Consider the following 13,688-nt stretch of genomic DNA (forward strand, 5'->3'; position numbering starts at 1 on the left):
CAATGAGTGATACGATACAGTGAGCCAAGGGACACACGCCTGAGCAAACCCATCAAACTTAGGATTTCTCACTAAGAAAACCAAAATAGTGATGAGCAGACTGTTTTGATTAATCTTAACCAATGATGTTTTATTCTGACTGTATTCCAGCCAATCGTTTTTTGCCCACTGGCCCAATCAAAATAGGGGACTACTATTCACAAATAAGCCTTGGACCTTCGCCAACAGAAGCAGTCCAGCCCTTAGTCCAACAGGAATGCCCAGAAGTAGGTCACCCAGCTCATTCCTTTCCAGACACTAGTTTAGTGTGTCTAGCCACTAGTCCTAGCGACGGGCTTCTACACATTGTTACACGAATCATCTGAATCCACCTAGCCCAAGGATGGTTCAAAGACCATCTACCCACGCTACGTGATGTGCCAAGCAGACTCTACGCAGAACCTGGACCCATGCAATGTGCCCTGTACTCCTTTCCAGTGCATTCATTGTAAACACAGTGGAGTGGTTTCAGCCTCAAAGATAAAGAATCTGCATCTAAACACTTTATCCTTGGCAACCAGTATTATCATACGAAAGCTGAACAGATTATTTCACTGCAAACAATAGGCAACCCATAACTCGGTTGATTTTTGCGCGCCACTCCAAGCATTTTTATGGAACCCCAGATAGAGAATCCTGAAACCAGGCTTGACGCACTTACGTTTCATGTGGCTGAACCTGTGCAACAGGTTGCTATTGGCACCATCAACTTCCTCATGCCCATTAGGAACGTAGCGGTACTCATCAGCCGAGTGCGGATCAATGGTTCCAGCGATTAGTTGCTCCTGCTCAGCATTCACACTTCCATAGTTGGAGATGTCAGCTTGTTCCTGGCCAATGTCTTGCTTCAGGAGTGGCTCCTCCTCTTCCTGTTTCGGGTCTGGATCTGTCGGTGGCAAGGGTTTGAGATCATAGTACATGAACACCACCAGGAACTGCAGCAGGGTCCAGAGGAAGCACATGAAGAGCTGCGGAGAGTGCGAGACAGAGGGTCACAAAAACAGAGAAAGAAGCAGAGGGATAAGAAAGCCAGGCGATCAGGTGACAAACACAATGTGCGGGTATGCAGCAAAGACAGAAAGGAAGAGGATAATGTGTCAAAGTGACTGACATGTAAAAATAGAGTATGGCAAGCATAAAAGGTGCATACTAAAAACAGGCAAGAGTGTCAACAAAAGTCTAGATTTAGATGTGGGTGTTGAAAAACAATTCTGTTTTCAGGAGGATGCATAGCAGAATGCAGCAGTGGAATCTCCTCAACCATGCTATCGCCATGCTGGATGAATTCCCACCAGTAAATTGTATTCCAGATATAGTGTTCACCCCTAAATCAGCCCTGAAACCAAACATCTGAGTAATTGTGACCCTGATACCCATAGTGAATCAGGGGACTGAACCCCCAAGTACCTCCACCACCCAGTTTCCCCATGTCGACATTGTTGGTTGGGAGAGGCCTCGAGCATCCCTTAGTGGAAAATGGCCACACAAACTAGTGATACCCATATAAAGTGATACCCCTAAGCTACCTACAGATTTGGAGATTGTGCTGCTTCTTTCTTTCCCCTTTTCCTATCTCCTTTTTTGTAGTTTTATTGGTTCAGTTTTCTGCCTTTTTTTCTGTCTTTTTTATAATGTTCTTGTTAGATTACATTAATATCAACAGTGGTCTTATTCAATCCAATGGACTACACACCACACCTGAATGTGCACACCTTGAATATATTGCACTTATGCCCATATTTGGCAATCTTTCAAAGTTAATGTGACTGCGGCTTTGTCTATTGGATCCTGATCATTGAAACATATCATGTTCGATTATTTCTTAGCGGAGTCACTTAATGGATAATACTGATGACCTTATTAGTATCCTTGATGGAACATCTGAGGATAAAAGTATCTTTAATTAAGGATGGCACCATGCAATATCTCATTATTGATTAATCACCAGCTTGAGTGCTAGATGCGTTGCATTCAGATATACGTGCATTGTATCACTTGTTTGTTGTTGTGGAATTTTAGAAAAAATATTGTCTCAGCAAATCAGCCCTGAAGAGTTAGAAGATGCCTGAAGGAGTACAGACGTGCAGCACACATACTGAAACTAAGCAGAGACTTAGAAAGCAGAGACTAAGAGGATACACGCTATGCCATCACAAGCCGATAAGAAAAGGCAGAGAGCAGGTGAACAAATACACAGAGTCAGATTTAGAGTTGGGTGGCATCAGAAAATGCTCAAATTTGCTGAGTAAGTTGTAAACTCTTTGCTAGAAGATTCTTCACTAGAAGGATATTCTTCTGCTGCATTGCTTCAGACGTATGATCCACATGTTGGAGGTATTTCAGGAAGGAGAAACTCAACTGGCAGAGAATCCTGCAATTATAAAGATAACAACTATTAGAAGTTGAAGCTGTGGCACCCTGATGATGGGGCTAGGCCCAGAAGGACCACTCTTGTTCACAGTGAGATAAGGAGTCAGTAGAACAGCCTTAATCCCAGAGACTGATCAGCTGCCTCATTGAAGAAGAGTAGCAAGGTGGAAAATCTGATGGCGTGCCAGTACTTCGGCATGTGATACAACAGTAAAGGCGAGTTAAACTCTCTCTGGGACCAATTCAAGCTGCAGCTAGCTGTATAGCCATTTAAATTCAGACAAGTCATTGTGAACTGTTTAGAAGCTATGGTAATTCAAGCAAAAAATTCAACTATTAGGCAGTTCAGGGGTACTCGCTCTGTTTTACAGAAGGAGGCCATCTTTAAATAAAGTAACTGGCCAAACATGTTAAAGCTCATCCTGATTGGGTACAGTAGACGTGTTCTTGTGTTGTCTTCACAAACATATCTAGGTCCCAGTGATTGCTCTGGAAGCCAAGTCTTAATCCGTGCATAAAGTATGGCTCAAAGTTCTTGAGTCTCAAGTGGTGCTTATTTGACGGAAAATCAAGTTATTTTCTGGTGCAAGAGCATACTTGGCAATTGTACTGGAAATTGGACATCGGCCAGTGTACAGCAATTGCTATGACGTAGCTTGTGTCCACTTGTGAGTATATCTTTTGGAAGAAGATATTTTGTACACACTATTCCATCCAAGGAATGCTGTACAGGTCAGACACAGCGGAGTTAAAGAAATATGGGTGCCTAAAAACATTCCATTCATGGTAGTGCACACCTACCATCAACTCCCGAAAACGGTTTTTAATCTTCAAAAAGGAAAAAGGCAACAGGTATCGTACACACATGATGGCAAGCATTGAAGGCTTCTCTCAAGAACATTCAGATGTCTTTATGGTACTTCCCCAGGCTCTGAGAATGTTTTCATGCCAGCACCTGCCACAAGACAGAACTACTTTGACTATCCTCACCATCTTCAACTAATGAAGGCCTCACTGGAGCCTACCAGGGATGTCAAGGCAGGCAATGTGAGACAGAGTGACTGCTAGTATCCGCACTACCAGAAACATCAGGGTTTCGCTTTGTTCATGATCAGTAGTTTCTATGTTTGTTAATGATGCATGGGTGAAGAAAGGTCCATCAGGCAACCCCTACCGATTGAAACACCTTAAGGCATGTATCACCTACCTTAGGTGGGATCAGCAAGACAAGAAGAGGGTAAAATAAGTAGAAAACAGGCAAAAGAAATATCTTGAACAACGTGTAAAACTCATAAGTAGCCAGAGTTGGGGAGGCAAATAGTTCCAGAATAAGAAACAATGTACCCTGAAGAAATGTGAGCAGCACATGTAAACCAAAGTTCTCTGAGTTAATGGCTTGTGGTAAACTGTATTCTATGTCTTTAGTTAAGAAATTAGGCTAACAGTGAGTAACGCAATTTGGAACTGTACCCTGGTGTCCAGAGAATTCTCAAGACCAGACATTGGGGTGTACATTGAGAAACCTTTTGTGTACCCGATTTGTTCTGAGCCATCTCTGAGAGCTGTGTCAGATCTTGTACGCATCCCAAACATGGCCTACTACAGCAATGAAAGTCGGGGTTCACCAAAGTGATTAAAGCCAGCTTTGGAAACAAAGAGCAACATGTCCTTCAGCCTAAAAAAAAACAAGTGGGAGCACATTCTTTTGAACATACTTTGGTTCACATGCCCAAGTGTGTGGTCTTTTTTCACTACCATGAGGCATCCTGCACACAATATGAATGTCAGTATTCACTTCTCTCAAGTCATCATTGAGAATCCCCAATTTCCTGGGGATCGACTGTGAAATCAAAACTTTCTGTGGGAAGCAAAGACCCTCAGATTGAAAATTACCAAACTTTATGTTGAAACAGCAGGTGGCCCTTGCATGCCTCACATGAATCTTATTGCACTGCACAACAGACGTCCACCTGGAATGTCCTTTTTCACCACACTTGAAATACCCAATTCGATTCTAATAGAACAGCGCTTCATAAACGGTCCAACCAGCTCCGATTTCCTAAATGGCATCAAGGTACTCTCCAGAGACCCGAATACCCCACTCCGCATGGAAATGGACATGATCAGCAATATTAATCATTGAGAACTCAAGATGATGGATTTTTACATCTGGAGGCATTTCTAAGGAACACTGCCAAATTGCAAACATGTGGTCGGCTGTTGCAGTAGCAAGCCTGGTTCTCAAATGGCTTAACGTCCAATGTGCAGACGATGGAAGTTGGCACCCTCAAACACTTCGATACACTGAAGGAAGGATACAACATACACCGCAAACAATACAGGAAATATACGCTGTTGAAAATTTGCATACAGTGTAGACTTGGTAGGATGCTCCTTATTAGACCCAATTCTCTAATAAATGTATATATGAACAGGTACGAAAATTTCAGAGAGGCGGTCTATAGATTATATGGGTCTTGTGAAAGAAATGCACTCCAAGTTACTATGAACTTTAAGGATAAATGGCAGGACACACTGCTACATGATCACACTGAGGAAGTCTGGACAGAATTGCTGAGAGAGGCCAGCTTGAAATTCAGTTTCTTTAAATTATTTCATGATTGAACTAGAACCCGCACAATTCTCTGAGAAAAGCTAAGCCAAGTGTCTCAATGCTGGGGGAGTGTTCTGAACGACTGACATTTTGTCCACCTTGCCTGGTCTTGGCCCTCTCTCACAGTCTTCTGGCTAACTGTTTACCTAATTACCCATTCTGGCGCTCCCACATAATACACTAGAGACCCCAAGAGTCAATAACTGCTAGAAAGGGTTAATCAACTCTACAGTAGTCGTGGCAAGGATACGTATACTGTGTTCATGGATATTGACAACAGCACTCACATGATGACTGGCTTCAGGATTTTATGGTAAGTGTTGGAATCTGGCTCTTTATATGATATATCAAAATGAGATATATCGTGTAAAGAGTCCAGTGATTCCCTTATGAGTGACAAGGGTCTCCTCTAGGAATCCCAAGGGGCTCTTCTAGAAGTTAGTGTGGTCGAGCAGCCTTAGGCTTATCAGAGAGGAGTGTAAGACACTAGGAAATACACACACAAGTCAATAAGTGACACACGACTGAATAAGGCAATCCACACCAATTTATAAAAATAACCAGTATCTTTATATACGTTTAGGCACCGGAATCAATTCGTTCAGGTAAGTATGTTTTTCGATAGAAATACTTTTGAGTTCAAAAAGTCAACACTTATTGCAAATGTTAGAAGCTAGAATGTTATAATATGGGAGGAGAAGCAAATGCTGCATTCAGGTACATTACACCGACTTACGGGACCAACAGGGGCATACCTTGGTCAGTAAGATTGGAGGCGTGTTGGCTTCAGATTCCCCGGCAATCTCATTAACATCTAATTTTAAAACACATTATAAGACAAGCAGGGCACATGAGAGTGGGTTAAGAGGCAGTAAAAAGAGAGGAGTGCGGATTGGTAGGGGTACTAAGAGAGAGAAACACAATATTTTGTAAAATATTCAACATTATTAGGGTTTTCAAAACAGAGATGAGAGAGAGAGGGAGAGAGAGTGTGTGTGGTTTTGTCAGTGTATACATGTTAAAGTCCCAGGTGAAATGGGACAGACACCTTCACCATACCTGACTGAAAGCATCTGTACCCAACTATTCATCTGAAAATACATTTATTAGGGGGGGTGTAACACCCTAAACACCCTCCTGAAGCTACGCCCCTTGGGACCAATCTCCAGGAGTTAAGGTGAGTGGGGGGCAAGGTCCAAGACAGCAGAACACCACCAGCGGCACTAGGGCAGCACAGTGCAGAGGTGCCAAACAGCGTTGGGTGCCCAAAGTTAATCTAATTAGACTGTATTGGATACCTGGTGGAAACTGGGTACTGAAGCAAAGATGGCAAAAAAAGGAGTCAGATGCAAGGTTTACATTTTATCTAAAAGTGATTTCGAAGATTTTTGGACAAATCATGTCGGCATGTGTGAAGGAAACAAATAAATGCCGGAAGTCAAAATGGACATTAAACATGATTCTGGTGATGTGGAGTCAGTTGTAGTATTGTTCCACTATGTCTGTATCCTTATTTTACAACAAAAGTGGATTGATGCTATAGAATAATATCCATCCCAAATTGGACAACTATATGTCATTACAGATCATGCTTAGTGTTATATACTGCTTCAACCCCAATTCTCCTATTCAGTTACATCCTTTCACTTGTTCAAAAATGTATTTTATTTAAAAAAATAATAATAATATCTAGAAAAAAATATCTTGCAAGAATGGTTGCTTGATAGGGCGACACCAGCATCTGAGGTGAGGACTTTTTCTCTGGCTTACAATAACTATTTCACATTGGTATTGGCAAGCAGAAGATGCCTTGCTCCATTAGCACCACATACTACCCTCAGCATCAATCTGATTAACACAATGCAGCTGTAGGCGAGAGAAAGGATGCATGTTTTTGGCTCAAGTCTTTCTTGATTATCTATACGTTCTTGAAAGTCAAACAGTTTAGAACCCAATGATCTGGATAACTGCGGTTGAGGAAGCAGGTTAACTGCTTCCCTACTGTCTAGTGAGCTGTGCAAATGTAGGTGTGGGGTAGAGTGGAATTTGTAGAGATGCTTCCTAGTGATTCACTTCCTCCCACTGATGCCTTCTTACCATCTTGAAAAACAGCTATCGCGCCATAATCAACTTTACAAACATGGTTATAATTACATAGCCAAGTAATCTTCACCCGACTCGACAGCCGAGGTCAAGCCAGAAAACTTACTAGAATTTTTGCATATTCATGGCTTTCAAAAAAACGGTTAAACAAAATCTTCCTAGAGAAGAAAGGTAAGATACTACATTTGCAGTTAGAACAAAAAAACACATATACAGGCTTAGATGCGCAGAAACTGGGACGGGGCCACAAAGCACATGCAAAAAGAATAGGCTGAGCAGTTGGCAACGTAAAGGAAGGTGATGCAATAGCGGTTTAGACACAACCGAGAGGACACCCTGGATTGTTCGTTTGAGACTTTTTATGTGTAATAACCTGCCATGTATCGTACTTGCTAATACATAGTTTGCTATATAGTGATTCCCTATATAAGATAACACCTTACATCAATCCAGAAGATCAACAGTTTGAATTAGTTATGTTGTGACTGAAACCAGTTGCCTAGTTAAACAAAGATTCCAGAAGGGTTAGCATGAACCTCCTGAGCTCGCTTGCATATGAAACTCATGTAAAAGGCAGATATGTCAAAGGGGAAGGTGGTTGGCGTGTCCGCTGAGCAAGTGGAAATGCCACCCCTACGATGCGCCTGTTTGAGGTGTGAGAACTCTCCATCCACCATCAAGCATTGCCTTTTGTCCGGCTGATTGGACCTCCTCAATAATCACTATATTTGCTCATCTTTGATTCATATTTCAATTTCCACACTTGGTCACTGATCAGTCTGCTCTGCTCTCAAATCACCTCAGTTTGGTCTTTCCACATCTTTATGAAGTTACTCTCATAACATCCAACAAATGTAAGAAAACCTTTAACTTACCCCAGGTGACGTGAATTTGTTCACCTCAAACGGACCCAGGCGAAAGTTACAAAAGCGCAAGAACAGATTAAAGGCCGGGCCTAGAGGATAGAGAATTAGTGATAAGTAATGTGGAAAAAAAATAGAAAGTAAAAGAGGATGAGCCACCACGATGGGTCATCTCCCAAAGTTAGACAAGCATATTATGGAGAATCAATCTTTTCCCTGCGTAAGGGGCACAGGTACACCAAACCATGGATCCCGGAACAGCTGTGCCAAAGGAACCGCCAGATGCACTCAGTAATGAGGCCCAATAAGGTTGAAACGCACCAGAAGCTACTTCTGTTCCCCTTTCATAGGGGTCGTGGCCTGGCAATTCAAGCTGGGCTGTTTCAATGCAGGGCAAACGCTATGATTAGATTATCATTTACACAGAATATCCCAAACTGGAATACAATGTAATATAGCCTTAGCAAATATTGGACCAAATTAATCATACAGAAAGCTGCATTTAAGAAAACATTGTTTGTAAAACCCACCTTTGTTCATTTACTTTTAATTCTAATCCTGCATAAACTCGTTTACATGAAAATATATTTCTCTTAAAAATATTATAAACATCTTTATAACATACAAGCTGCTAGGAAATATTTTCTTTCTCGCAACTTTTCCTTTTATTACTCAACTTTACTTCAAGGTATAGAGTAGGACCACTCCAATAAGCAGTATATGCATGATCAATAACCTAGACACACTCAACACAAAGAATCAAGGCACTCACTCCAAACAGGCGAAAGACAGCACAAGGAAGAAATCTCACCAATCAATAGACCCGCCTGTCTGCAGGCCATGACCACTGCAAACACCGTAGATCGCTCTTGGGAACTGGTAGAAAGTGTCAAGTAACCAAAGATGGAGGCACCTGCTCCTGTCCCAATGCCTGAAAATATAAGGCACATGTCACATAAGAACCAACAAAGTTTAGCAAGCACAAACTTGGAAAAAAGCCTATAGGGTACAAGGGGGGTCCCCGACACATGAAGTAGTCAATACAGTTGAACACCTGCTGCCCCTAAAATAGAAGTGGAACTTAGAGCAGGCATCATGGTGCCAAGGAAACACCAGCTGGTGACAGACTAGATGAGGGAATAGAAGAATGCAGCAGCAAACTCTTTGCCCCAGCTATGAAAGGTTGCCAAGCAAAAGCCAGAGAGGAAGCACTCCAAATGAGTTTGTAATACAGAGTAGCAGAAAAAAGCATCCGCTGGAGCAACATGTGCAGGTTTGAATTTTGGCTGGTACATTATGCATCTCATCCTTCCCAAGTCAATGATATTATTTCCATTGGGAAAGGTATTAATAGAACCTGTCATCATTGTCCAAAGACCATTCAATTAAGCTAGCTTGCTAAGATCAGCCATTAATATGATGATTAGCATGAATCACGGTTGAATCCAGGCCAAATGAGGCAATCGCTCTAGGAGAAGCCCATCAGAGCCAGACAAGATGATCACTACAGATAATCAAGCTGTTAATCCCAATGGATTCACCTTTATCTCAACACTTGTTGTGCCCAGGTCACAAGTGAGGCACTGCAGTTGAATGCTTCCAGATCAAAGCACACAAGAGGGAGTCACTGCAGCTGAATACTTCCTGATCCTAATCCATAGGAAGGATACATTGCAGTGGAGAATGTACTGATCCCCGGCTACAGGAGGGACTGATATATGTTTACAGAGGGGAAGACTTTTGAACAAACATTTTCATGAATTTCCCCCTCTTCTCCCCACCACCCTCCCACAACACTCTCTCTTCCTTACCTGCCACAAGCCGACTAGCCAGAAGGAGCCATTTGGAAAAACCCATGAAGTACATGAAATTACCTGCAGAAATGAAAGTAAGAGGATATGTTGGTAGGATTAACAACAGGATAATATATAGTAAAAACAAACTAAGTATAGGATATGCATGTCTGAAGTCACCATCACATTACCTCTATAGTCAGTCAAGACCAACTTTATTAGGCATATGTACCATAAAAGCATATAACATATACAAAGAACACATGAAAAAATAATGAATGCTGATGTCTTTGTCCATTACCTTTATATACATTTATATACAATCAACATTATGTATCAATACATTGCATGGTGTATGACCATTAATGGCATTACAGGACGCAATGTCATATGACTTTTCACTCAAATGACAGCACTGCAAGTGACATCAATCTACCTCCATCACAGATGAAACCAAAGTAACACCATCAGTGTAGCTAAATATATCTCACTTCACGTACATATTTAATATAACAGTTTCACAATATAAACTGAAGTTGACTGAGATACCTACATAAAAGATCATTAGTCCAAATTCTACCAACAATATTCCCAAAACCAGTGCCAAGAAAAATGAGCCAACAACGGGCAGAACAAAATTGCTCAGAACTACAGGCTGGATATGAAGTGTCAGCACTGAAGGCAGATGGGAGCCTTCAGTAGGATGAGCATGTCGGTGAACTGTGCAGCTGCACAGTTATGTCAGTATGTGTGTTAATGCATTCATTTTAGCGCACATATCTTCGCAGTATGAGAATCAATAACACATTGGACTACTTCAGTGGTTTTATTACCCCCAAATTTACATTCCAAGCTATATTCTAGCATTCCCAGGTCAGTATATTAGTTTCACCATCTACCAGGCTAAGAACAATTCTGAGAAAAGAGGAACCCTCACAAGACATGCAGATCTGCTCCAGCTTCATGCAGACCTGTGTCTGCATCATATACATAATGAAACTGAAAGGATTGGGGAAGACTATGCATAGAATGCATTGAAGTGGGACAGAGGAGAAGCTTTACAAAAGAAACACTGTGTATTATCGCTGCTATGCGACTTTAGCTTTATTTTGTCCCCATCTCATCACCTAGCTCAAATGAGTGAGGGGATATCACCTCAACTTCCATGCCTGGTTAGCCTTTCGCTGAATATCTACCTGTCCATTTCAATCTTGCACTCAGCAGGGGGGACGGTGTAATCATCGGACTGTCAGATTTTTATTGGCCGGGCCAAAAAGAGGTTTCATCTTCTCTCAACTGAAGCCTTGTTATGGGACATTTCTAGTCCGCAGTATAAATTAAACAACCTAGTCCATTCCTCTACTGCTGGAGAGACCACACCGACCCACTGTTGACACATTTCCCTTCTAGCCAATAAAATCAGAAAAAATGACAATGAGGCTTGTTCCTTGCGTTGCTGGGCACGAAGATAGTTATCCACTCCAAATACTATCAAGGGGCAGCTTACCTTGATTTCATGGCCGAGAATTTTGGTTAGGGCCTTGCTCACTGTCTTCCAATAATGAGCAGTTCACAAACGTGCTGGTCGGTTGCCTCCTTCTCGACACACTTCTTGTACACCTGCTGCCCAAGAGATATCTTGGCGAGCTTGGCTGGCGTCCAATAAGCCCTGTGAACGGCAAGGCAATCCCACCCTCATGGAATGAAGCTACCATAGTAATGATCCTTAAACCCAGCAAGAAACCCAAGTTGGCGGACTCATACAGGCCAATATAAAAACTACACCAGGACTTTGGCTAAAAGGCTTTCACGGGTTATCCCAGGTTTAATCCATATAGACCAGAAAGTTTTGTTCCCAGGAGACAGCGCCGCAAATTGACACACTGCTTAATAGCCACAATCGATATGGCGGAAACTTTTAATTTCCCCTTTAACAATCGCCGCAATCGATGCAGCTAAAGCATCTTATAGGGTCAATTGGAAGTATCTGTGGGAGGTATCGCAGCATTATGGGTTTAGTAGTAACACGATTAGTACCATAAAAACCCTATATAAAGCTCCAACAGCTAGGAGTATGGCAAATGGGGATCTTACCACTCCTTTTCAGATACAAGGCAATGGCGCCCAATGTCTCAGATTCTTTTTGATTTATATATTGAGCCGCTTGCGCAACTAATACTCCAGGACGACACAATTATCCCCACTGAGGCCACAGGACTAATCAACTAAACTAGCTTTGTACACAAATAATATAATATTATATACTGTAAACCCAGAGACTGCAGTTTCCAGGCTGGGGTAACTTGCTGAAGACTTCAGGAAACTATCTGGATACCTAGTTAATAAGAGACAGAAATGATGCATTGGGCCATGAAGGGGGAGGGCACACTCATACAATATCAGACCAAAACCCATAAAAGGTATCTTGGTGCAAACAGTACAAAATCTCTTGAGGAACCAGCAGCAGTAAACCTAGCTAGAGCGAATAGCGAGATCAGTTCACTTCTTAGAAAATGGGGGAATCTCCTGATCGGCATAAATGGGATGGTTATCGTGGTTAAAATGCTGGTGCTCCCTAAACTAACTTTTTTGTTCAACACAATGCTGCTGTCTTTCTTTTTAAAGGCATTAGTGTATGAATAGTACTTTTATTTGGGCTTCCGAGGGGTTGAGAATAGCCTGGAATAAGCGGAGGTGAAAGAACATGAAGGACCGGCTCTCCCAGACTTTATTCTTTACTATTATGCCTTCCAATTTAAGAATTTTAGTGCACTTGCTGGTGAATTGGATAACTCCTGCATGGGATGCCTGTTAAGCTCCATGCTGCAAAATCTGGGGCTGCTAAACTTCTTGTTCAAATTCCAAGACCCTCATTTTTCAAACAGGTTAGGTTGAAAGTACTTATGGCTGCTGTAAAGGTTTTGGTATATATCATTCAGGTTTTAGGCATCCACTATTATGCAGACCCCTCACCAGTCTGGGACTCCCCTAGTACACCCGAGTGACTCAAGGAGAAACTGAGCCGCCCACTGCAAGGGGGGGGGGGGGGAATTATCATACTTGGGGAGATTTCAGAAGGTGAGATTCCTTGAAATCTTGGCACAAATTTGCAAACTTAGCAAATGGCACAGTGTCTAAATTCAAATATATACAGACCTAGAGGCCTGCTTTGTTCTGATGGGGACAAAGACACAACTTCGGAAAGGAGTGTCCCCGTTGGACTGGGCATTTATCACCGCACTAGATGGAAAGGCAGGTACTCCCCATTAACACTGAAAGGAAGATCTACCAGGGGTAGTCAATGAGCAAGTTTGGAGGAATATTTGCCTTTGCTTTATTCGACAGTTAAGGCTGCACCACTGAAGAGAAACCATTTGCTCTGTAAACTTTGCAGACGGTTGTAGTCAATAAATATCTTGGCCTCACTTAATACCTCTTAACATGATTGAGTAATGAAAGGGCTCACAGAAGAGACCTGCCAGTTGCTAGCAGGAGCATATGGGAAGCAAGTGCCGCCCGAGGCATCAATTCTATCCCGTTGTTGATGACGAGATGGGGTCGCTCACAGCACTGCTCAGTAATGTCTCTGTCAGGAAGCCTTGGCATTTCAAGACCTAGTGCCTACTCACCAGTAAAAGACCACAATCGGGTATTATCAGGATCCACTCTTTACCTCCTCTTTGCATCTCGGTCACCACTCAATAAATGTTTCTCAGCCAAAGCACCCACAACTTTAAACACTGTTCCTCCCAATCTGTATCTCTTACGCATTCCCTTTTTCGCAAACTCCTGAGTGTCCATCCTTCCCAAAAACAACCCTATCTTAAGCAATATGAATGGTTGCCCTTGCTGGTCTGTGCTTGCTCCTCTGATGATCATCCAGAAAATCAAGAACTTCGGAAAACT

At 42.2% G+C, this 13,688-nt stretch overlaps 1 protein-coding gene across 4 annotated transcripts in view; it reads right to left on the reverse strand.

Moving 5' to 3' along the window:
* The window catches only part of LOC146786075 (major facilitator superfamily domain-containing protein 8-like), a 166,157-nt gene that overhangs the window by 130,754 nt on the left and 21,715 nt on the right, over positions 1–13,688 (reverse strand). For all 4 annotated transcript variants that reach the window (XM_085635507.1, XM_085635509.1, XM_085635508.1 and 1 more), the window contains 4 exons: positions 9,801–9,863; positions 8,801–8,920; positions 8,002–8,081; positions 701–1,007 (listed from right to left, as the gene is read on the reverse strand). In XM_085635507.1, the coding sequence (XP_085491633.1) occupies positions 701–1,007; positions 8,002–8,081; positions 8,801–8,920; positions 9,801–9,863 (570 nt within the window). The remainder of the gene's footprint in view (positions 1–700; positions 1,008–8,001; positions 8,082–8,800; positions 8,921–9,800; positions 9,864–13,688) is intronic.

Source organism: Triturus cristatus, chromosome 11 (assembly GCF_964204655.1).
Source record: "Triturus cristatus chromosome 11, aTriCri1.1, whole genome shotgun sequence".
Classification (NCBI taxonomy): Eukaryota; Metazoa; Chordata; class Amphibia; order Caudata; family Salamandridae; genus Triturus; species Triturus cristatus.